Genomic DNA, 25,677 nt, shown 5'->3' on the forward strand with positions numbered 1-25,677 from the left:
TTTGCTTTAATTAGTGAACAAACACTCACTTAAGCCTTGGATAATCAGGGAGTGGAAGAGAGCGAGACAGGGGGGAAAGAGGGGGATGTTCGGGGTAAAAGCGGGCTAAGAATGCCCCAGGCACATGAGAGTCACAAGCACAGTGCATGCAGATATAGACTGCACATACTTTAGACATGACTTGCTCCGTCTTCTCTCTTCTGTAAACATGTAGCAGACTTAACCATGTGTATTCAATGTAAACAGTGCAGTAAAAAAAACCCTCTGAGGTGTCAGAGTGAACCGCGAGCTTTGAACGAGCAGAGGTAGCAGGACGTGATTCTATTAGTTTTCTCTTCTTTTCTTTTTTTTTCCCAAAGAAACTAAATGAAAGATCAGAATCTTGGATCGCTTTCTGGTTTCTCTTAACACATAGTTATTACGCCCTACAAACATAAAATAGCACACACATCTTGAATAACACTACAGAAAAACTCCTGTCAAACTATATAAGTGTGCTAGAATATATATATATATATATATATATATATATATATATATATATATATATAATTTTTTTTTAAACCACAAATTAACAGCAACTCATTACAGATTTTTCTAGCTCATGGTTCACTCACGTATGAATCATCTGTTGTATCAGATGTCTATCCTATCCTGAGCAATGTATCATTATGTAAACATTTCTTTGTGGAAATATACAATATGTTCATACAGCTGAGTTATTTTAAGGTGCAGCTGTGGTCTGGCATGCTTATAGAGCTCTATATGTTTCATATGGCAATTAAGTCATGAATTTGAGTTGTGGGCCCAGTTTGAGGCCTTCGTGGGCTTAGGCGATGGTTCTGATGCCATAACATATTGTTTTTCCTGATCTGTTCCAGTGCAATTCACGCTTCATTTACTTCAGTGAAGAATGTGTCACTACGAAGCATTTCTGAAGGCCATTTTTGTTGTTGTTGCAGCATTTTCCATAACATAACAGTTTGTTTGGGTCGTGTTACTAAAACTTCAGATTCCTTTGCACATGAGATTTGTGCCAGAAGCAAATTGTGTATCGGTGACCAAGCTGCTACTATAAAAATAGGGGATTATACGAGAGAAGGAAGAAACAGTGCCTGCGTGTTTGGTTATATTAAAATCTACTGTATATGGAAACAAAACAACCAAAAAAAAAACTACATTTGTAAAAGTACAACAAGACATGAATGCAAACTGATTAGGTGCGAGCCCATGCTGTATGTATGGTTAATCGCTGACAATGTGATTCTCGTTCAGTAAGGTGTGCCAGCGCTCGATCCTCTTGTCCTTGTTCTTCAAACACTCGTACCAGTGCTTCAGCCTCTCTCCTTTGGCGGTGATGCCCAGCTGACAGCCACCTGTCAGAGAGGAGGGGCTCATGTGAGAAGCAGGTGGTGAAGCAGATGAGGAATTTCAGTTTCCACTGCATCACAGCAGTGATGTGGAGAGCATTGCAAAAGTGTTCATATCCCTCAACCTTTTTCTGAACATTTTACCATGTTACAACCACAAACGTCCATGTATTTTATTTGGATTTTACTGTATGAAGGAGACAGAGACAAAGTAGTGCGTACTTGTGAAGTACAAGGAAAATGATATAGGAATTTTAACCCACGAGATCCCTTTTCTAATTGAATACCCCTAAATAAAATCTAATGTAACAAACTGTATTGAAGAGTCCTGCAATTACTAAACAGAGGTCAACTGTGCGTAATTTAATCTCAGTATAAATCTAGCTGTTTTACATAGGCATCAGAGGTTTCAAAACATGGAAGACGGTGCAGTGGTCAGGTCAAAACAATACTGAACATTTGGCAGTCCCCCCCCCCATACAGTGCAATTAGGTGGTGGCAGCATCATGATATGGTGATGCTTTTCTTCAGTAGACAAGTGATTAAAGTTCATGGGAATATGGGAAGAAGCTAAACGCTGAGTATCTGTGCAGAATACTTGCTAGAGGTTGCAAAAACTGGGGCTGGGTGGATGTTCACCTTCCAGCAGCACAATGACCCTAACCATACAGCTAAAGCCACAATTGAAGCTGGTGGTTGTAGCAAGGAAAAATGTACAGAAATTCAGGGGGGTGCAAATACTTTTCCAAGGTCCTTCTAGGTAGATTGGATATTCACCTATGTAATCATTGGACTTCCCAATGTCATAATCCCACACAGAGATGTCTAATGTCTTCTTGGCCAGTTCACTGTGTTTGATGTCGTAGCTAAATTCCTAAAATATGATCCAGACATTAAAAATAAAAGTTATTAAGATTTTACAAAATGGCATGAATTGCTAAAAAAATAATCAGCTGAGATCATTTCATTTTCTTGCTTTCTAACCTCGTTAAACTCTGGGTTTAAAGTCCTCTTCTTGATTTGTGTTTTGCACTTGCCCTTTTTCCCCATGTCAGGTTTCAGGCATCTGCAAATTTCACACATAGTGCACAAAGTAATTTATGTCTTTACTGGAGTCCCTTAATTACAGTGCAAAAAAAAATAAAATACACATATTTTTTTCACCGCCTCAACCTACATTTTGACATATGGATCAGAGTATCCATTAGCATCCATGGCAGCCAAGTGAACGCAGCGTACGACCCCCACGATGAGGCGATTCTGCTGGGTGCTGTACATGAGGGACATCAGAATGCGACCGCGCTCCTCTGCATCCGTGCCCTCCTTCCCTGGCTGAGACACAGCATGGGGGGAACATAGTTGAGCAGGACTGAATATTAGCATCTGCATAAACTCCTGAGGGATTTGGTCAAGTTTAGACATGCTTCCGAACAATCATTGCCTCGTCTTCGTAGAGCGCAATCCCTCTTGCTCCTCCGGCTGTCGCAGTTCTCTTCGTCTGTGTTGAAAAACAAGATCATGAGAGGCCAGATAAAAGATTCAAACAAGCAGAGGAAATCATTTGCTTTTTTTTTTCCTTTTAAAATTTGGCTTAACTCACAGGCACAACCCTCTCTAGGCAGACGTTGAAGTTCTTCTTCTGATTCATCTTCAGCTTCTTCAGTGCTACCCGGGTCTCGCCAATAAACTCATTGTGCCCAAACTTGTCTTCATCGCAGACAGAGAGCCTGGGAAAATCAATGAAGTGTGTAAATTAACACAGAAGGTTGCTGCTCAGTGGGTCCAAGTGTATCTGTGTGGGACCAGAAATTCACCTGAGGGTTTTACGTTGCATGTCTTCGTCGGTCAGGCCGTGGTAGGTGAGCGTTTCATTCCACATAGGATTGCGAGTGTTTCTCAGGGTCTTTGTACGCAGCTTGTTGGACTGATGGATGTCAGGTAGATTGAGAAAAGTAATTAACGCTTTCTCGAAGTGATTGTTTAGATTGCAGGTTGACACCACAAGGTGTCAGGCTTGAGCTACTATCTGACAGATAGCTCCTGTCAGAGCAAAAAGGTCTAAAATCCGCCCTTAGTTAGTGTAATTAAGAGACAACAGGGAATTAAGATTCTAAATCTCCTACATATTATTCTAGACAAAATTATATATTTCTCTACTTAAATGACCAGTTGTTTAAAACTTAAAAGCTTAAAGCTTTACTGTACTTGTACAAAAGTGGATGGATCGGAGGAGAATACAAATACTTAATACTTTAACCAAAATCCAGACTTGTTCAGACTTCCCAGGGTTTTTAGGGCACTTGAATGTCTGGAAAAGCCTCAAGTTGATGTGTTTACCTTACTAGCCCCAGGAAGCAGATGAAGCTTCACATAAGGATCTGCGAGCCCATTGGAGTCCATGGGCTTCAGGCCCTGAAGAGAAACGAAGCATTACGCTCATCAGATCACAAATCAAGCAAGAGCAATTAAGCTAAAGTGCCATTCAGGAGCTTTTCAGCATAAACCACTTGACTGAAATTGTCCCTTTGTGCATGAGAATGAGGCCAACAGTACCTTTGCTTTGAGGATGCTACATTGGAGGCTGTTGCTTTCCTGATCGTAGAAAAGGCCAAACTCAAGAGAGCCCAGAGTTGCTGAAAGAGACCCAGACCATACATAGCATCAAACAAGAAGGAGACAGCAAGTCTGCACATAAGGGGTTAAAAGTATAAATATAGACATTCCTGTGTAAATAACAGGTTTTATCTGGTGGATTAAAGGGGAAGATAAACCAATAAAGACAACAATAAATTTAACCCAGTTTTAGTCTTCACTTCATAATTTCTGATAAATCACGGGGTTTTCTCCACTCCCTATAGAACACAGGTGTCAAACTCCAGTCCTCGAGGGCCGCTGTCCTGCAGTTTTTAGATGTGCCACAAGTACAAAACACTGGAATGAAATTGCTTAATGACCTCCTCCTTGTGTAGATCAGTTCTCCAGAGCCTTAATGACCTAATTATTCTATTCAGGTGTGGTGCAGCAGAGGCACATCTAAAAGTTGCAGGACACCGGCCCTTGAGGACTGGAGTTCGACACCCCTGCTATAGAAGATGATTCTCAGTGAAAAAAAAAAAATATATATATATATATATATATATATATATATATATATATATATATATATATATATATATATATATATATAGGGTTATATATATATAACCCTATATATATATATATATATATATATATATACAGTATATATATATATGTAGCATATAAGAGATTCCTATGCTGCCCACACAGGTTTTATTTGGAGGAGATTTTATTTCTTGTCAGAGAGCTAGAAGCTGGAGGAGGGAATCAAGCTTGTGTTATCTGGTTGCAACTCTACAGGACTTAAGGTGGCTCCTGTTAAATGTAAGTGTGGAAAAATGCTTAAATTCACATTTAAGAATTTAAATTAATTTAAATGCTTGAACATTAAACCATACTGCATTGTTTACCATATCCACAACACAGTGAGTATGGTAAACATTAGTGAGTTTTTGAAAATGCCTTTATATTAAAAGAAAGTGTGAATTGCTGAGTGTTATAATTCTGATCTTTGTTTGACAAATTCTTACAAAGCCATGGTATTATGTCATCATATATCCTGTTTTCAGGCTTTTAAGGACTGTATGAAGTCCAGTTTATATTTTATAAGAAAATAACTGAAAACATTCACAGTAATGTGTGTGCCACTTTGTTTGGACAAATTTTTATAGTAATCCAACTAATATTGTTGGTACCAAGAGACTGACTCATTGAAGACTGAGGCAAAAACCCAAACAGACCAACCATGATTAACTCACTTTTTAGTAACATATTTGTTAAAACTCTGTTTGAAAAGAACATAACTTTGAGATATGAACATATTACATTGTTGTAATACCAGCAAATTCATCTTTTGTTACTCCACACCATGTGTATTACTTTTATTACGCTTTATTAATCAAAACACTTCTATGTCCAATATTTACGAGAACTGCAGAAACCTGTCATTACCCCAGGACCCAACTATTCAAACCATCCCGTCCCCTCAGAGATTAGGTCCATAAAAATATTGCTATTTCTGCCATCTTTCCTCTTTACACCAGGGAAAGGATCCAGCTCCAGGGGATTTATAACCCGATAGCCCTGTTGAATTCAAAGTTATTTGCACAGTTCCAAAGACCTGGACCTAAATAAAAATAAATTAAACAGAACTCCCCTGAGAGAGAATGGAGTCTTTTCATGGCTTCAGGCTAAAGCCATTGATGGCTTAGCACCATTCTCTTTCCTTAAAATAGAGCTTATGGAAAATATTTGAATAATTTATGAGTCACTGCTGATTATGTTGTTGTTATTACTCTCCTTGGCTTTAGTTCTTTTATATTGTGACGACATATTGTGTTTTAATTTCCCATTTGCTCACTAGGAGGAAAAATAGATGCATTTAAAGACAGATGTTCACAATGAACGTGGAAATGGTGCCAGAAAAAGAAGAACAGCACACGATATCTTCTTTACAGCTACAGTAAAAAAGAAAAGAAAAACATTTCCATTCACCTGTAGCAAAGCCCAGATGTCATCTGTACAGAAAATGAACCTAAACTGAACACATCTGCCACCATGCTGTATGAAATGGGGCGCAGATGGTCCACTCACTGGCTTCGTCAGAGTCGTAGTCGTTGGCCTCCTCCTCATCATCAGCCGGGGGAGGTTGCTGTCGTGGAGGGGGCGCACTGTAGGTAGCCGGCTGCCTCCTGTCCTCTCTTACAGCAGGAGGTGCTCTCTGCTCTGAGGCGTAAGCACCCACATCTCCTGCCACAGGACCTATTAAGGGAAATGACACCACAGCTAAAGCAAGTTAGTGACTGGCACGCTGCAGTGCTGTGCAAAAGTATTCAAAACCCCACAGTTTGGCCGGTTACAAACACAAACTTCAGGATTGCTCTGAATTTAAGTCAAACCATCTCCACATCAGTTTCGACCAGCTTTTCTGTCAATGCTGTCCCCATAGCATGACACTAGGGCTGGGCGTATGCCTCTCTGCTCAATAGCAAATCAATAACAATATATAGTGATAGACAGGTGATCAATATCAACAGAAAGCACATCTGATAGAATGCTTAGTCATTTTTCTGAACGCCAACTGAGAACTGGACAGCTATGAGTGGGCATTTATCGTATCATTTATTATTTATTGTGATAAATGTCTTATCATGATAAGACTTTGATTTGTCATTGTCACAATAAAATCCAATTAATGATGTTTTAAAACCCCAGAAACATCAATTTTAGGGGTTTTTATTGCCAGGATTGCTATTTTTTCTATTTTTCTCTACAGTTTGTTTACTAATGGTGTATCAATAAAAGTCAATACATTTGAAAATATGATTAAATGCAGTTATTGTACATTCCAGTGATGTAAACCACACTTCTCTGTGTGCCTGGTGTCCTAAAGAACTGGCAATGTATTTCAAGAGTATCTCTGTTTGTGGGGCTGTGATTACTCAGTTACCTAAAAAAGTGATAAATAGCTCTTATTGTCACCTTTATTGTTGTCATAATAATACCACGATATATTGTGATTAAACTTTAATGTCATATCACCGCCAATACAGACAGCATTCTGGGGGGATTTTGGCAGAGGAAAGACTTTAGCTGCTTCAGCCTCTCATGGCCAACTAAATAAGGTTGGTGGCATCAACTAACTCATTCACTCTTTGGTTACCAAGCAACAACTTGTTGAGCCACTGTGGCTTATAACTGCTTAAAAATAAAAGACAGCGGTGTGGAAAGTGAGTAGAACAGCTTGAAAGGAAACTGTTGATAAAACAGGAGAGATCATGACACCAGCTTTCCAGAATTTTGTATATTTAAATTTAAAAAAATGAATCAACAATTATCAATATTGACTGATACAAACCCTAATATTGTGATACATTTTTCAGCCATATTGTCCAACCCTATGTACTGTATATCCCAAGGATACCATGTTCAGGGTAATGTGCAGTGTTAGTTTCCTGCAACAGTTGGCTTGTACTTCAGAAAGACTTCATATGACTTGTTTTCAACAATCGCTTTTGTCTTGCTGTTCTTCTAAAAAGACCAGATTTATGGAGCGTACTACTAATAGTTGTCCTGTCAATAAATCTCTAACCTGAGCTCAGCACCTGCAGCTATATGGGTTTTTTCACTGCTCCTCCTAATAATGCTTTTCTTGCCTCTACTGTCAGTTTAGGTAGATGACCGAGTTTTGGTAGGTTCACAGTTACACGTTTAAAAGGTTTGCAAATTGTTTAGTAACCTAACCCTACTTTGAGATTCTCCTCAACTTAATTCCATGCCTATTGGGAGAGTTTTGTCAATCTGTCACATATAATCACAATTTTAAAAATTATTTTTTTGGGGTATTACACAACAAAATGTAGAAAAGTTTAAGAAATATACATTCTCTTGCAACTCTATAGAGAAATACTTTGTTCCTCACCCTGTTGGGACATTGCGGCTGAAGCAGCAGGTTGTGCCCTGGAGCTGTGCACCGGAACCATCTTCTTCATCACTACCGGACTTCCCTGACCCGCCTCTTCAGGACCAACTCCTCCTGCACCCATACGCATAGCTGGTTTGGGGGCCACAGGTGGGTAACCAGCACGGGCCTGCATCTGCGCACCTAAAAGCAAGCGTGTACAAGTGAAAACAGAAAGACTCCCAAAATGCAAAATCACCCCACCTCATCCCTGTGCTGCAGCGCAATCTGTAAAACTGCCACGTCTTCCTGGAGATTTTAATGCCGCAGGGTTTACGTTGCAAAGGGGATGACCTACATACACAACAACAAGCAGGGGGAACGAGCAGCCTGCAAGACAATCCCTCATCTTTCTGCTATATATCACACAACACAGGTAGATCCCACTGAAACTGAAATTAAGCTGTTTGACCCATAAGGGCAGCATCACATGGAGGCTTGCTCCATATCCCAGCATGCAACTCCTGACTGGCTAATTGAAAGACTTCATCCCTGTCGACAGCAACAGCGGGTGGCCCTGTCACCTTTTGGAATCAGAAAAAAAGTTGGACTATTGAAAACAGACCACTGTGAGATGGGGTTAAATGGTAGAACCAACTGCACTATAGAGGTGGTCCACTAATGAAAGCAAAAAGAAACGAGCCATATGAAACACAATAATAAAAAAAAGGCATGACTCCTTATGTTGGTCTCTTTTGGTTTGTAATGCACCGGGAATGCTGTTGTTCGGAAATTTGATTGGTGATTTGTTTTGGTTGACAGGCACTTAGCAGTAGAGGTTACGACTGTAAACAGGTTGTGTACAATAATATTGTTTAAACAAATTTCTCTGTTTCAGACAGCACCAGAGAAATACTTTGCTTGTGCCTCTGTATGTGTGTGTGTGTGTGTGTGTGTGTGTGTGTGCGTGTGCATGTGCGTGTGCGTGTGTGTGTGTGTGTGTGTGTGTGTGTGTGTGTGTGTGTGTGTGTGTGTGTGTGTGTGTGTGTGTGTGTGTGTGCGTGTGTGTGTGTGTGTGTTTTCTCTCAGAATGTATGAGATCTGGCAATGACTCAGCACATCTTAAAATAAAAGTGGCAAGCTGTGCAGCCACTTTTTTTTTTTTTACCTTTTTGAGTGAAACCCAGCAAGCATACTTTCATTTCAGTTTTTAACACTATATGCTGTTGTTTAATTTAACACAATGCTGCATTTTCAGTCACCTTGAAGTTCATTATAATTGCAAAACAACACATCTGTTTGAGGAAAATGGAGATCTAGAAGTGGTGGCAGGTGGTTTTTGATGGGGGTGACATGGCTCATCGCCCAGGGAGTCAAACTTCAGAGGGCATCAGAAAGCACAAGTTTCTGGGGCCCTCTGAAGTTTGAGTTTTAAATTCTTTATTTGGTTGTGCAGTTATGTGGGAGTGGGTATTGTTGTGCACATTTTAAATATTGTGAGATATTTTTTCTTGAGAGAGCAGTTGGATTATGAAACAAAAGTTGGTTTTTAATGGACAACTTTCCACTGTGTGCTAAATTGGAGAACTACTTCATTGTTTTTTATCGAACCTTAACTACATTTTCTGATCTTTATGTGATTCAGAAAGGTCAGACCATTCTAAAAAAAAAGTGCTGTAATAGAATAACAGTGTGTTCAGTAAAGTCAAACAGGTAGAAAAGGGAGCATTCCAGCTGCCTAATTCAATAATAGTTTAGTTGTTAGATTATGAGGGTGACCTCACATCAGTTTCCAGCCCAACACCAGGATAATAACAAATATTCTGTGCAAATGTGGCTCCAGCAGCACAGGCATACACTGAAAAATCTAGGAAAGCTCATCTTTTAACCAGAGGACATTTGCTTAGCATTAAAAAAAGAGGAAAAAGAGTTTGTTTTTGTTTTTTTTTACCAAAGTCAAAAAGAATATAATTGTTGACACCCCTGTTGTGAATACATTGTACAGTCCCAGTTGTCAACTTCTCATACTCTTCTAACAGCGTATAAAAAACCCTATAGGTTTTCTTTAGGCTATTAAAGGAAAACTAAGATTTTTATAGATTTTTCTCTCCAATACCACCCACTTACCAATGTGTGGTGGCAAGATAAATATAAGACCTAATCCAACCTTGTGATGTAAACCATTTTAGCCAGATGGTGATAAGAGGTATTTGTGCAACATGAGGCATAAAGCGCATGTTGCAGTTTTTTATATACCATATTTTTCGGACTATAAGCTGCTACTTTTTTCCCCACGCTTTGAACCATCCGGCCTATAGGCCGGTGCGGCTTTTCTGTGGATTTTTCTTCAACCACCAGGGGGCCCTTTAGCAGGAAGTGAATCATTGGGAATCAAAATTGGAAATCAAAGAAGAAAGTGCTAATTTTCATTTAGAACAAGCACATGCTAACAGCAGGCACGATGGAGAAATTTCTTCAAACTCATATGATGTAGCTTTTAAATTGAGGGCTATCGATCTGGCAGTACAGGAAGGAAATGGAGCCGCTGCACGTAAGAATGAATCCATGGTTCTGAATTGGAGACAGATTAAGGACGGAGCAGAAGGTTTTCCTTTCCTTATGGAAAACCGAGAGCGGCGGCCATACCAGCGGCTTATATGTGTATAGTTTTTTATTTTGTTTTTGTTTTGTTTTTTTTTTCAAAAAAAACTGTAGGTGCGGCTTATAGTATGTTGCGCTCTAGATAGATAGATAGATAGATAGATAGATAGATAGATAGATAGATAGATAGATAGATAGATAGATAGATAGATAGATAGATAGGTAATGTAAAGTTATTCCTATATAAGTAATATTATATGCATATGAGCATTATAAAAGTAACACAAAGAAAAGAAAACACTTGCCTGAAACTTGCTCCTCAGAGGCTGAAGTCTGACTCTGATGGGAACCTAAAAGATAAAAAAACACATTTCTCATAAGTGATCTTTTGATAGTCAGGGCGGTGCCTGAAGGGGCCTGTACCTGGTGGTTTTGGTTGAGCTGCTGCCTCCCTCGGCTTCTGAGGTTCTGCTGCCTCATGAGGAGCTGTCTCCTTCGGTTTAGACAACGGCATGGGCGACGGCAGGAACTGCTTTGGAAAGCCTTTGAAGAACCAGGCACCGGACCTCTTCCATACCTGAGGAGACCTTGTTGTTAAAACTCAGGGGGAAATAGTCAATGCATCATTGGATACCCAACACTCTGTTTCTTTTATTTTTTGGTTAGGTTTTTTTTTCTGTCTACCAGCTCTCACCTCTCGCTGTTCTCTGCAGATCTTGCACAGCCACACAGGGCGAGTTCGACTGCCACACTGAGTGCCACATTTTGTGCACATGTTCTGCACATAAGAAGGGGACATTGATGACAGCCGCTCTGTTTTTGTTTTTTGTTTTTTTTGTAGGTATTGCTGTTGCGAATGCATATTTAAAGACTGCTTAGGCAATTTTTTCATGTTTGGAACATTTCAGGAGAGGAGCTGCTGGTTTGTGCTTTTACAATTGCTACCTTTTTGCAGTCCTCACACACGACGGAGCTGACCCCAGGCGAGCCCAGCTGCTCCCCACACAGCAGGCAGCGAGAAACACCGTCCCCACACACCGTCTTCTTCATGTCATCCAGGCGGTTTATCAGGCGCCTGCAGCATCAACACAGCTAAGTCTAACTCACAATGCCACTGGTAATTATTCCGGGTTTACAATTATGCGACTCATTTGTCTCATTTTGAGGTTCTATTCAACTTTGCACCCATCTAAAAGAAAAAACACAGGCATGCAAAAAGAACAACCTAAATGCATGTTTTGGCAATTCTCACCCAATTCTCTCCTGCTCCATGGCCTCCATTTTCTCAGCGCGGGCAATCACATTGTTTATAATCTCCTTCTCCTCATCTGTTAGGTCTGGACCAGGACCAGAGCCAGACTGCATCGTCCAATTCCCCCTGTTGGCCAAATAAAAATCCTAAATTTATTTCAGTTTAAGGTTTTTTACAGTTCAAATCACACATTTACAAAGCAACCTCCACACTTACACACACTTCTAGTAAAGGTGTATAAAAACCCTAAACACAAACTCACACTGAAATAGTGTGAGTTTTTAAAATCAAAAAATTATACACTCAAGAAGTGTATAATGTGAGTACACTCCTTGAGTGGGGAAAATCCCACATTGGTTGACTTAAATAATTGCTGTTAATATCCTCTTTTAGTAATAGTACAGCATAGAGTCTTCTATAACATTTCGCAATTTTGGAGCATTCATACAGGAAACACTAACCAATTTCTTAAGACGGTTTACTTTTCTGGTAGCTCTTTCATTCACTCTTTACTCCACAGGCCAGATTTAGCTTAAAAGAGTGAGAAGCAAATGACAACATCCATCTACAGCGTAACGTGAGAGTCAAAAAATAAGCACCGTAACTAATATCTCTTGAACAACCGACAGCATGACTGTATAGTGGCTGAATGGAGCTGCATGTCCATGAACAGGAAAGAAGCAACTGCTCAGAGTCTCTGATCATCTTGTTTGTTTAAATTCGGGTTCCAGTTGTTTTTGCTATTGCTCTGGTTGCAGATATGACCAGAGCAAGGCCCTATTTTCTTGGAAACACTTTCTTGAATCTGAATATTGTCTTAGTGGTACGACATGTTCAGTGGTCTTTACCGTTTTGACAAGTGGTTAAGAGAAATGGGTCACTGATTCACCTCTTAATTATTATTTATTATTATTTATACCCAAGGGAACATGAACAATGTAATGAAAGTAAAATGAAAACATTTACTTACAATAAGCCTTTCAAGATAAAAAAATATATAACATTATGCTTTATAGCAAAACAGCAGAAATGACACAAATATAGAAATCAAAATAAACTTAAAATTAAACTAAAAAGCTAAAATAAAATTTAAAAAATAGAGACAGTGCTACCCAAATGCCTGTCAAAGCAGATGGTTTCTCAGCTGCTTCTTGAAGAAGTCCAGTGAGCCCAGAGACTGTAAAGCATAAGGGCAACAACAGTCCAGAGCCTGACCAGGGCCACGGTGGTGACATGACCTTGGAGAAAATCTGGAATATACAATGCTGCATCATAATGCAGCACTCTAAAATTCAAATTCAGAACCTGAATGCTGATGCAATCAGTAAAGGTGTGACCTAGAAGAGCAGGACAGAAGCTTAGCAGATGCATGTTGGACAATCTGAGGATAATCCAAATATTTATTGTCACAAGTATAAATGGAATTACCGTGATGTAAGATAAATGAAACAAAAACATGAATTATAATCACAATCAATTAAACCTTTTGAATAGAACCCTTTTCATACAGTCAAGTTTAACACAAAGGGAATTACAAAGGTCTAGGAACAGATATAAAACCACAAGAAACATAAATTAAGAGACAAGACAAAACAAAATGTAATAAATAAATAAAAATAATCAATCTCAACTTTGGATATTATTATTAAGGGGCGCCAGAAAGTGTGATTTTGCAAACAATTATCTTATTGTGGAGATTTTGCTCACTGAATATACTTTAGCTATTCCTAAGATGCAACTTCCATAAAAGGATAATTTATTCTGTAATGTAACACATCTTGACCAAGTGTTTCAGTAAGTGTAGAGGGTGCTCTAATTCTCAAATCAGTCCCTCACAGGAAATTTAAAAAATAGCTGCTTTATAAAAGCACACACACACACAATGGAAATGTGCAATGCACATAGAAAAACTGGACTACTTACTGCTCTTTATCACTTTATCACCACACGGCAGAAACAGATGCAGGTGAAACAAAGCATGTCACGGTTAAACATGATGTGGCCACTCAGAGGAGGTACAGAGGCATAAATATTGTGAAAAGTAGGATCACCTCGGACGCATGCTCCTCTGCCGGTCGTTGGACACCCAGCGACCCGAACCACCGCTCATTACTGTGTCCGTCATGCTGCTCTACTGCAGAGGGGAGGGGGAAGAGATAAGTCGGTTCTGCATTCAGCAGAGGTAGTTTTATAACCTTTAACTGATTTTATGAAGAAGATGTAAAATGACTATTTGAAATTAAAGCAATACTCTCCTCAAGACCTTTTTTAGCTTTTGCTTAACTATCGTCTCAATGCTTTCTCATAAAAACAGCCCTTTCTACTCAATGTCAGCACTCCAGAGGCAACGGTGATGGAGTCATAAAAGGTAGCATATGATGACCACAGCAGATAACTACTGAAATCAACAACAAACAAAAAAACTTCAAGTCCAAGTGTTGCTGTCAGGGAAAAAAAGTCTGCTTGTTGTCTGTAAATTTGCACATCAAGAACGAAAGACATTGCAGCTTTCAGTGGGAGCACATGCCCAATTCCTCTTGCCAAATTCACTGCCTAATTAGTACCATCTCATCCTGCCAAGCTGGTTTAAACAAATTAATTCCTCAGAAATACAGGACTTGAGCCAAAACAAGTGGGGGGGGGAGAATTACACCAGAATCTGGTTATCTTGGGCTTGCTACTTCCAGTGAGCTCAAAGTATGCTTACATGTATGCTTGGTTCACGTAGTTGTGACAGCGGCAGACTGCTGTGCATACAGTGAAAAGAGCAGTGCTTTCAATGGTGTGTTAGTAACCAGAGAAGAAAAAAAAAATGCAGGAGACAGTGGTGTAAGTCTTTCAAATTTATTTGCATTGTGTAAGGACTGTGGAGATAAGGTTGAGCAAATTAGCGTGGTATGGCCAATTAATTGAGCCGCTGTAATTGAAACGCCAAGAATTGCTTCCAGTCTGCAAGTCCATGCTTATGACAGAAAGAGACACAGTAGGAGTGACTCAGTTTCCCTTTTATACAGTTAGCTCTGTTGCTGATAGCTATATTTATTAGCTCCTGTAATTTAATTGTTTTTTTTTTTCTTCTTCAATGAGAAATATGGATTTGGGATAGAGCATTAGCGCTGGAGACAGAGGATGTTTACCCCTAATGGTGTAATTGTTGGTGGAATATTTAAGCTAAAAATTAGAAAACGTGATGCAGCTTTGATTTATGCTGCAAAACCCGGCTGGGCAGAGTGATAATCATTACAGTGGGAGACAGTGAGTGCCCTGTGCATTTGATACACCAGCACTGTAATTCAATCTCAGAGCGGTGGAGTGAGGATGATATGAAGACATCAACAGAAAATATGGCAAGTCTGCTGCATGTGCACAAGTGGCCCTTGTGAAAGGCTGCTTGAAGTCTCTGGCAGAGAGTGTGCAGAGGGAGGTTGCAGCCTGACAGAGCCCTGAGGGGAAATACTGACACTCAAAGAGGACCAGCAAACTCCAACAAGATCAACATGATGAAGTCAAAACCTCTGTTGGGCCTCACGTACAGAAAAACTAATGATTTCTTTAGGTATGGAGACTGTTCTTAATACGGTGTTGTTTAAAAGTCTATATACACGGGCTTTTACTGTTGCATTGAAGACAATCTTTCATTGGTAGATTGTCAAAATATGGACAAAACATTGGTAACACTTTATTTGAAGGGGTGTGCATAAGACTGACATGACACCGTCATAGACATGACATAACACCTGACATGAGCATGAAGGAGTCTTCATGAATGAATTCTGTTGTCATAAAGTGTCATTCGGTAAATAATGACACTTTTAATGCAATGTTGCATTAAAAGTCCATTACAATTGTCAAGTTTGCATTAAAAGTGAACATTTGTGGAGGATGATTTATAGTCTCTGTGTGCTAACCAACCAATTTTAATGATTTCTACCACTTTTAAAAAAAGAGGGCGGTCAAATGTACAGTTAGCATTGTAGTAGCTTGTTGAGGTCAATAAAAGGTGTGCCAGCTCTCCGCAACAGACGTTTGACCTAACATCAGTTGTGATGTATGCATATTTGAGCCCCCTGAGCATATTGTTTTTACCCTGTAATTAGGGACAATCGACAAAAAATATATACAATTTTGTTTTTCCAATAAGACATACTGCATACTGGCAAAGACCAAAACAGCAACAGCAGAGAACATGTAATGATGAGAAAGAGAAAAAAATGTCTATTGATTTCTGTTTCCCTAAGTTTTACAAGGCAATAAACTCCAAAACTGAACCCAGGAGAAAATGCAAAAGAGGGGAAAAAAACAGAAGTTGTGCCAACATCGCTCTCCTAAAGCTGTCTGTATTATCTAACATAATGCAAGGCAACATACCTTTTGATTTCTAATCTGCCGTCTGTCAGCCTCTGGGGTCCACAGATAAGCAGCTAATTAGATCTGCTATCAATAGGCACTGGGTGGGGGCTTTTCCATCTGATGCTGCTACTGCTGCATAGTCAAAAGTAAAACAAGAATCATCATTGACTTTGGATTTTATCATTTGTTTATTGATTGAGGTACCAGTAGTAAATTTTGTGAAGTTCTGGTTATCTTCACATTATGGTCCTTAGTTTCTGTGGTCTGCTTTATTCTTTTATGTCCAATCTGGTCTTGTTTTTTGTTCTTTAGCGTTCTTTCACATCTGCTACTACCATTGTGTCAAGCTTAATTTTGCTTATTTATTTATTTTTATTTTAATCTGGCTACCTCTGATCTACAGTTAGCTGTTTGTATCCTCTTCTGTGCGCTCTGTAACTCACTGAGTCTTTTTATAATTTTTCCCAGCAGTGTCTTGACAGATGACACATTATTCTGACCATACTGTAGTACACTAAAGACTCTCAAGAGTGGCCCTTCTTCTTCTTCTGCCAAAATGAATTATCCCACTTTGGTGTAATGTGATCAAATTAGGGAAAGACAGATGGGAGACTCGCTTTAGAGTTAAGGTGATGTTTCTGCAGTAGATAAGTGGACTTTCCTTTCCCATTGGCTTACAGGGGACAGTTTGAAGTCTCTGAATGTCTGTAACACCCCAAATAGCTATCATTATCAGATGCAATGCTTCAATTGAAGGAAGGTACTGCTTAGGGTGCATTGGTTTAAAACCAATTATAATTGACTGTGCTGTCATATTGGGCCTCGTTATTCTCCAGGTATGACATCACTGCAGCCCTCAGACTCCATCGCCTGAGCTACCAAGACCATAAATGCAGCTAAACTGCGTCATCTGTGATCCTGACTTAGTTTAATAGTCATCTTGTACGTGTTTTCCGGCTGTAGCAGATGACTCAGTCAGTTGGTGGATTCCTCTCTGGAGAGCAGCGGATATTTTCCTGTTTTTCCTTTTTTTTTTTTTTTTTTTCAGAAATATGACAGTGTTTTTTTATGATGCTTTCAGACATGTCTGTTTTGGAAAATGATAAATGAAACCTTGTGCAACCAACCCAAAATACACACCATGGCAGGGTGGTGCTTGATTCTCCTTAGGATTTTTTTAAGCCATCTAAAAACCTGTTAAGTCATGTTTTCAGGTACCACAAATTAACTGATTTAACTACTACAGCATTCACAGTGCCTCCAGATTATATACAACCACAAACTTTAATGCATTTTAATGGGAATAGATTATACAGACCAGCATCCAGGGAGCGAATAGTTGTTAAGGAAAGGAATTAGTGGGTAGAAAACTCTGAAAAGTGGAGCGTGCATTTGTATTCAGCCACCTGAACTCAATGCTTTATTTACATTTCTCTGCAATTACACTTTTGTGCATCCACAGAAAGAAAGTTTTGTCTATTCCTTGGTACAAAACGTCCCTTTCAGTCAGAAAGGAAGATAGCAGCTGTGAACACAAGTCTTAAAGTCCTGAAGCATCTAAACAGTTTTCTTCCAGGGTTGTTCAGTATTGAGCTCCATTCATCTCGGCCCTGTCAAGCCTCTCTGGTCCTGCTGAAGAAAAAGCATCCCCACAGCATGATGCTGTCACCACCGTGAGTCACCATGAGGATAATTTGCACCGGTAGTTTTGTTTTCACACATTATGTTTTACATGTTGACCCAGAAGTACACTTTCTGTTTGCTCTACATGATCTGAGTAAAAGTGCTTCTTGTTATGCGTCCATATAGTCAGATGTTTGGGGTCCAGAACTGATAGTTACTGTTTCTATATCCATGGCTCCTTCAGGTGGATGTCCTGCAAGAGTGCCATTCAGTCTGTGACGGATTGGTGAAATGAAGCTCTGCTTCTCTATGTCTTGTTGGGTGCATGCACAGATAGATTTTGTCATATGGTGCTCAGTGGCACATATGACTCATTAGTGCAGTGGAAACAAAACAGAATGGAAATGGCAACAGCTTAAAATTTTAGAATAGAATTATCCTTCCCTGTTTCTCAAGAGGAAAAGTAACGATTTTGAGACATTGCTGAAGTCAATGAGATCTGACAAAATCAGGCAGGGTGACACCGATGAAGCAGGGAATAGATGGACTGATCTGACATGGATCATTATGGACAGAAAGCTTTATGGGGGATGCGACGTCATCTCTTTTCTACTGACATTTGTCTAAAACAAACAGTTCTGCTTGGATGCATTCATGATATCAATAAATAATAAATGCTCTTAGAAATAGCAATTCATTAAGAGATGTTTGAGGAAAATGCGAAATGAAGGCAGTAAAAAGACAACAGTTGGAGAAATAATTTGAAACTGGAGGAGCAAACTGAAGCCCATCCATGTTTTAAACGGTGTTGTTGACTATTTACTGCGGTACTGTACCCTATGTAATATTCAGCTATTAATGCCCATGTTTTCCATCTCAGAACCAGTTTCTCTTTGCACAATCTTATCAGTATATCAAATTGTGGCAAAGTCAAAAATAATGTTGGAGAACCTAAATCAAAACAAAAAAAAAAATCACGTGGCTGTTTGTATTCAAGGCTTAGACATATAAAAAATTTGTTTTGCTTTTTTTTTTTTGTTCTTGTTACATCTCACAGGTGTCAGGTGAGCCCAAGAGCAAAAAATGCTCACCATTCAACTGTTTTGACAATAACGCCAACAGAGCATTACCCACCAACGATGTTTCTGGAAAAGCTTAATGAAAACTGAATAACATTCATGTCAAATGATTGGTTTCACTTTAATCTAACTTTTTCCAGAACTACACTAATGTCTTGATGCACTGGTGTAAAACTTTATGTATAATTGAAGTCACTTTAAAGCTCCACTGTAGCAGAAAAAGCCAATTATTCATCAGCAGCACTCGTAATTGGCAAACCCAAGGTCCCTGCAGGTTCGCGTCAGCAGTTTCTTCCGACTCGTTTTCTGATGTTAAACTGATGCCAGAATTTTTATTCATGTCAACACAGCATATCTACTTTATGTGATTCAATATTCTGGGTGCTGCAACAGATTTTTCAAATTGCAGTGAACGTTTAGGTTTCATTGCATAAACATGCTGTCTTTTCCTGGTTAGAAGAGAAAACAACAACCTTGAAACACAAACAGCTTCCTAGTTCTGCAAGAGTAAAGGTTATGTACGGTATTACTGTACTTCTTAAAGATTAGTTACTACAAGACTTGCACTGCTCTGTGTAACACTATGTACTATATTCTCTCTACAAATTAGATCATAATGCATCTTTGAGGCTCAAATTAGTTTACCTAACAAAAAGCAATGACTCTTGCAAAATGTCTACAAGTCATTAAAATACTATGTTTTGTTGTGAAATACTTTTGCTCTTTTGGTAACAAAGCATGTGTTCCAGAAGTAGACATTTTATGGTATATTAATAAATGGCAGACCAATATTAAATTGTTCACAATATACAAAAGAAACGAATTAGTAGGCACTAGGTCACAAATTGGTTATACACATCCTGATCAGCCGTGAGACAATGATTAATGATAGCTAAAATGGGAAACTCATTTTTCTTTTAATGACCACCAACATCCTGTCAGCTGGATGTTTAAGCTGACAACATCAGCTAAAAAAGCATCCAGCTGATGTTGGATGTGAAACTTGAAAACTATCTAAGTAATTTCTATAGACTAATGATGCGCCAATCCAGGATACAGCACTCCCTATTGTAAAATGTCAGAGGTAGGTTATTTATTATTCAAAAAATGACAAATAGCAATTTATTTGTCCTCAATAATTTCACTATATTGCACTGGCGGTTCGATAGGCATATGCATCAATTCAAAATAAAATTAACTGCCACAAAAAAAGAATGTTTGTATTGAAAATTGGCACAGAATCCCAAAAAAATAAAGTGAAATATTCTTTCTCTTTTTTGACTTTATAAATACTTGACATGCTGGAGAAATATGGAAAGGTTTATGAGAAAAAAGTTAATTTAGATGTAAATCACAATCTGTCACAAAACCTGTGGGGGCATGCAGAACATAGCCACTGTAAATGTCATGGGAATGCGGCCTTTAGAGCTAACTTCACAGATTCAGCCTATGATGTCTAACGCTTGCACATCAGTCACTCAGAGAGAGGGATGGAGGCGATGGGGTAGAAACGCCAAAAATACACAAGGAAACCACCCACTTCCTATGAGATGGCAAAGCGCCATCCATTAAAAAAAATCGTGAGACGCCAGCATGGTAACACGCTATGCCACAGTGCTAAGCAAGACTGTAAAATAATGCACCACACAAAGCCCTCCACTGCAGAAAGAACGCATCACTCAGCATTTTTGAATTATTTACAGCCCTCAACCACATGGCCCTTCACTCTAAGTTCCCTCGTTAAAGCATTAGTACAAGCCTTCTGCACCGAAAAGCATGTTTGAGTTGAAAGAGGTGTGTGTGGGGGGGGGGGGTGAATCACAGAGCGCGTCAGACTGAGAAACTCCGTTTTGGGTAACAGTATGTATGGTAGTCTGTTTGATCTTTGTGCTGACAAATTATCAATGTTTTGTGCGCACAATGCCGTTGACGGGAACCATCTGCGGGACCATCTGTGAGGACTCTTCACCTCGACAATGTGAGATTGCTGTAGCGCTTAAATACACACAGATACATCCGCTAAGCAGGCACGGCTCCAGGACCTGCCTCGCTGGAGAACAAACAGGAAAGACCGTCCAGTGACCGACAAGCTACCATGCTGCTACCCGGCCACAAATGTTGGCTCTGATCAACATACCCACAACGGCCAGGAACTGTGTTTTCCTTTCCTGAAGCAATTCAGTGCACATTGAGTCCATGTCAAACCCTGTACTCTACAATCAAAGGGATTTGCTTTTAATTTTTCAGATGAAATGTCCCCTGATCCTAATTTTCTTTGACTATTTTTATGTCATTCACAAAGTACTTGTGTCGCAGCCTTTCTTTAGAACTTGAGCGTGTCTGAAAAGAAAAAAAGCAATAGGACGCAGAGCAGTGAATTAACTGCACTCCAGTAAGAGCCTGCAGCCAGTCTCATTTTGCAAGGCTGATGGTGATTCACTCTTGTATGCCCCGAGGAGTAAGAGGTGGGACTCTGAGAACTGCTTTGCTGATGCATTGGTCAGTCAAGCTCCTTTAATTCCCTCCCATGATCTCTTCCCATCTCTGGGAAACAAGCGCCAGACAGAAGCTTTAAATCAGAAAAAGGCTGCTTGTAAAGACACTCAGCGGCTGTCCCTAGTAAACTGCAACATGCCGAGTAGAGATACTCCACATAGTTTGGGTATTCTCCACTGGCACATTTTTGCCTGCGGGTTATCCGACTCTCCATCCAGGCCTGCAGATGAACTACCAGGTACAAATCCCCCGAGGCATTTTCAATACATCACAGCTGGCAACTGCTCTGGTCCAGAGACTGTGGGATGCTTTTGAAAAGCTTTGGTACAGCTTTTGGGACAAAACAGGATGAGGCGCATTGCCAATAAGGACATTTGGGTTTTGGTTGATGTTTTTCTTTATTATAGCAATGAAGAAAAACATAAATGGTCATAAATCTTCTTAGTTTGAAAGCCATTTTCATTTCTTGGGACCTGTCATAACTCCATGAGCAGGTGCACCAAATAAGGAGCCTCAATAAAGTTATTTCAGGTTCGGTTCCAAACCCTGGACCATTTAATGAATATCTTGCCCTTTTGTCTCTGGACCTCTTCTCCTCTAGCTATTAATGGATAAAGGTCAATAGTGTCATAAGACAACAAAAAAAACTGTTTACTTCCTCTTAAATGGTGCCACATTGATAGGGAAAATGCATCTGTGGGTTGAGCAACAGCGTTGAGCATGTGGGTTGCACCCATGAAAAGCAGTCCAAATCTTCTGCCAAGTAGCTTTTTGTGGAGGCAGTGTGAGGCAGCATCTCCCTCACAGGAAAAACAAGCTATATGTCATCATTGGAAGCAATGTCAAGGCAGACAGATTTTAAGCAAACAGTCCCGCATCTCCACGCTCTTAGGGTTTTGAACTCTCTAAGACGCCGATGCCCACGGAGCAGAGTTTATCAGAGTCTACCACTAAAATCTGAGAGCAGAGATGCATATCTGACTTAAACTCCATTGTACAACACAACCACATTGGCTGTCTGGAAAAATGGGAAACCACCCCACAGCAGTGTGTGACCAAATGGATGAAGAGAAGGTGTCAAACTGCTGGTCCTCTCACTGAAGCTCCAGTTCGCTAAGTGAATAAATTGTTTGCCAGACTGCCAGCGTGTTTTGTTTCTTCAAACATCAGTCACTTATTTGTTTCATCCAATAAGTGAAACAAAAAAATAAATAAATAAATAAATAAATAAGAGTTGATAGGAGAATAAGTTGTTTGGCATTGGCAGAGAGGATTCGGCGAGCTGCACACAGAGCTGCGGACAACGATGGGGATGCGATTGTCCCCGTCAACTCTGAGCAGCTTCCCTGTCTCTGATGAAGAAAAGCATCCCCACAGCATAATGCTGCCACTTCCATGTTTCTACTTAGAGATGGTGGAATCAGAGTGATGTGCAGAGTAATACTCGTACGTATTTTCTTATGCATGTAAGTGGTAAAAGTTGAAAAAGTATTGTGGTCCAAAGACTGTAGAATGCATTGCAAAGACTTTGTTTGGCACAGCTTTTGATTTAAAAAAGATGAGGAAGACTGACTTAATACTTCATGTAATACTCTAGGGCTTTAAAAATAATACAGAAAGGTTAGAGGATTTTGTTGGCCACTTTCCATGCCCCTGCTCAGCAAGAGCATGCCCACATCATGATACTGTCACTCCTTTATTATACGGCACAATCGGAGTGATCTCATGTATTAGTTTTCTTTCACTTGTGGCATTATGCATGTAAAACAAAAAAAAGCAAATATTTCTGGTCTGGAGACTGCTGAATATTTAAAAAAAAGGGTCAAAATTGACTCTGAATGTAAACCGCAAGATTTTGAAATCACTGTGAAAAGCTGACAAATGTTGCTGACATTTTGATTTAAAGCCCATAACAATTATCTCTGGTTTTACCAAAATATCACACAGCTAAGGCACGTTTAATTGTCAGAAAATCGTGGTGTACAGATCCTAATCCACGTCTCTGATTACAATTTGAAAATGAAGCCGCTCCCTTCTGAAGCTCTGACACAAATGGCAGAATGATAAGTCTTTCCTCTTAACAAGTTCGCCATTAAAACCTGCAGAAATGTAAAGTGTGACACGTGATGTGGACTGCATGGACTGTGAAGACCACCGAAGAGTCACACACCTGTACAAACTGTGGCCATGGTAACAGCAAAATCAAAAGACGACAGTCGGAGTGATAAAATGCTTTTTTTTTGTGTGTGTGTGTGTGTGTGTGTGTGTGTGCATTTGTGTTCTGTGTTTTCATGGTACCTGCACCAAATTTAACATCTCCAAAGCAGAGCAGGTCACAGTTGCAGCTGGCACAGTTGAAAAGAGAGGGCGGCTAGAGAGGAAGACATTCTGAAGACAAGGGATTATGGGTATGACAGCATCCAGTTTTAAATAATGCAGCTGGTGTGCACTGGTGTTCTTACTCCATTCCTCCATCTTTTTTCATGTTTTACCCAAATACTCATGTGTCCAAGAAGCTCTCTGCCTCTGATTTTTACTTGCTCCACATTTACTTGCTCTTTTGTTCTCTAGTCCTTCCTCTACCAACAAAAATGACGACAGCCTAGCAGAAACACAAAGAAATACGGAGAGAGGGGTGTCGGCCGTTCACCATACCGTGGTTGCTCATGTGCGAGAAGGCAGCAGCAGCAGATATGTCTCCGACTGTTCATTCAGTCTTTTCTCCCCTCCCCCAATTCATCCCTGTACTTCAGGTCTATACATTGGAGATGGTGGAGGAGGCAGACTTACATCCCCGCCTCCCCCTTTAGCTTATTTTAATTATGGTATCAGTGTCAATAATCCACACTGGACCTCTCTGACCCTCCTGTGCAAACATCTACAAATCTAACAGATCACAACCTGTAAACAAGTGAATCACCTGTCCAGTGGCACAGCTGGAGTTTAGAGCTGCCCTGCTCTCAGCAGATTTTTTTATTTTTTGTCTTTTTTATAAGCTTCAAAGATGTTTTCTCTTTCCAGGCTGCAGTCACATGAAGCCCCAGCATGCGCTTCAAAAGAAAAAAAAAATCCTGCAGCAACGCCCAGGGACTGCAACAACTCAATCTCCAAAATATCTGACCGGTGCTGCTTTCTTATGTTGGATCTGCAACAAGGAAGCACAGTTTTGTTTGGGAGGGGTGGGGGGTGGGGTACACTGTACTTGCTGTGAACGATGCTGAGGGTGGAGTTAAAACACACTGTAACCTACTACACCATGAGTAATGTTCATAGCTTGTCAGCTATGAATAAACTTGGTCCAAAATCACAGTACTTCTTCTGCAAACCATTAAAGAGTCAATAAGCATCACCCCCTCTACGGGAGTAAGGATGCTTTCATTTTATTTACTCTGCTGCTCCCTCAGATTTAATAGGGGGGCCCAACATGCATACAGAGTACAGCGCACTCATTCACAAATCTATTACTCAAATGATTTTCCTCCCATTAAATTAACACAAGCAATGAAATATGTTCCGTCCTAAGAGGCGATACACAGTTCCTCTCCCTCGCTGCTCTTCTCTGAATGAAGTGGTGCATTCATTCAGCTTGCATGTTTAACAAATTCTGATGCCAAAAACAAAAAGAAGAAGAAGAAGCAATTCATAGGGTGAAAACACAGTGTTTCGATGAGATCGTGGAGCCTACCTGAGAATCCAGCCGTGCCTCTCTGTCTCTCCTCTCTTTCGTAGTGCTGTCAGAAAATGATGCGGACTAGATTTCTGTGCACTGCCGGGGTCCAACAACAGAGCTGTTAGTCATTGCGCATGTTGCTACTCACCAAGACCAGTGCTTCGTTTATTTATTTGTCATATATTGCGCTTGGAGGAGATGCGTTCCGCTATGTTGCTGCACACTCGCACCGTGGATCGCCACAGTGCGTGGGGAGCTGGCTACCCTGCGTGGAAGATGGAAAGCCCTTGGTACCGTGGGAAGGAAACCCCTGGATCTGAAGTGATAACAGTATGATGCTTAAGTGGGCAGTCACCACCTGATCCAGTTTTCTTTAGAACTGTCTAAATTTATCTCCCCATCCAGACAGCACTATTGAGAAATCACTGTCAGTTTCATTGCGCATTGGCAAAAGGGTTTACAGGGGACTGGTTCTGCTTGTATGCATATTAAAATAAAAAATAAAAACATCTGCTCTTCTGAACTTTATCTGAAGGAAATGGTTCATCTGTTTTATTTTAGAAGTATTAATTGCCCTATCGAGTTTATTTTCACACATATCAAATGTCCTGAAATGTTTCTGGTTCCTTTATTAGCTTGTGAGCCATATTTATGCTCACACAAGTTGGGGTAATGTTATTTTACTCCAACAATTTAGAATAATGAAGAAATCTTAAATGCGAAGGATTCGCAACCTGGTCAAATTTAACAGCGGTCAC

At 39.9% G+C, this 25,677-nt stretch overlaps 1 protein-coding gene across 5 annotated transcripts; it reads right to left on the reverse strand.

Annotated features, from left to right (window-relative positions):
• Positions 1-549: 549 nt before the first annotated feature.
• rph3a (rabphilin 3A) lies at positions 550-25,219 on the reverse strand. Of its 5 annotated transcripts, XM_023343732.1 has the most exons (20): positions 24,935-25,219; positions 16,070-16,183; positions 13,753-13,835; positions 13,625-13,636; positions 11,702-11,827; positions 11,395-11,524; positions 11,144-11,227; positions 10,873-11,026; positions 10,755-10,799; positions 7,870-8,052; positions 6,042-6,209; positions 3,924-4,003; positions 3,708-3,782; positions 3,185-3,294; positions 2,971-3,097; positions 2,812-2,868; positions 2,548-2,702; positions 2,355-2,436; positions 2,148-2,244; positions 550-1,376 (listed from the first exon to the last, which is right to left on the reverse strand). In XM_023343732.1, exons 3-20 carry the CDS (start codon positions 13,824-13,826, stop codon positions 1,246-1,248), a joined length of 1,890 nt encoding a protein of 629 aa, XP_023199500.1. In that variant the 5' UTR covers positions 13,827-13,835; positions 16,070-16,183; positions 24,935-25,219; the 3' UTR covers positions 550-1,245. The 5 variants fall into 5 exon arrangements, with proteins under 5 accessions (XP_023199500.1, XP_005804399.1, XP_023199502.1 ...); XM_005804342.2 differs by lacking the exon at positions 16,070-16,183; XM_023343734.1 differs by lacking the exon at positions 13,625-13,636.
• Between the last annotated feature and the right edge of the window lie 458 nt (positions 25,220-25,677).

Source organism: Xiphophorus maculatus, chromosome 12, assembly GCF_002775205.1.
Source record: "Xiphophorus maculatus strain JP 163 A chromosome 12, X_maculatus-5.0-male, whole genome shotgun sequence".
NCBI classification, from domain to species: domain Eukaryota; kingdom Metazoa; phylum Chordata; class Actinopteri; order Cyprinodontiformes; family Poeciliidae; genus Xiphophorus; species Xiphophorus maculatus.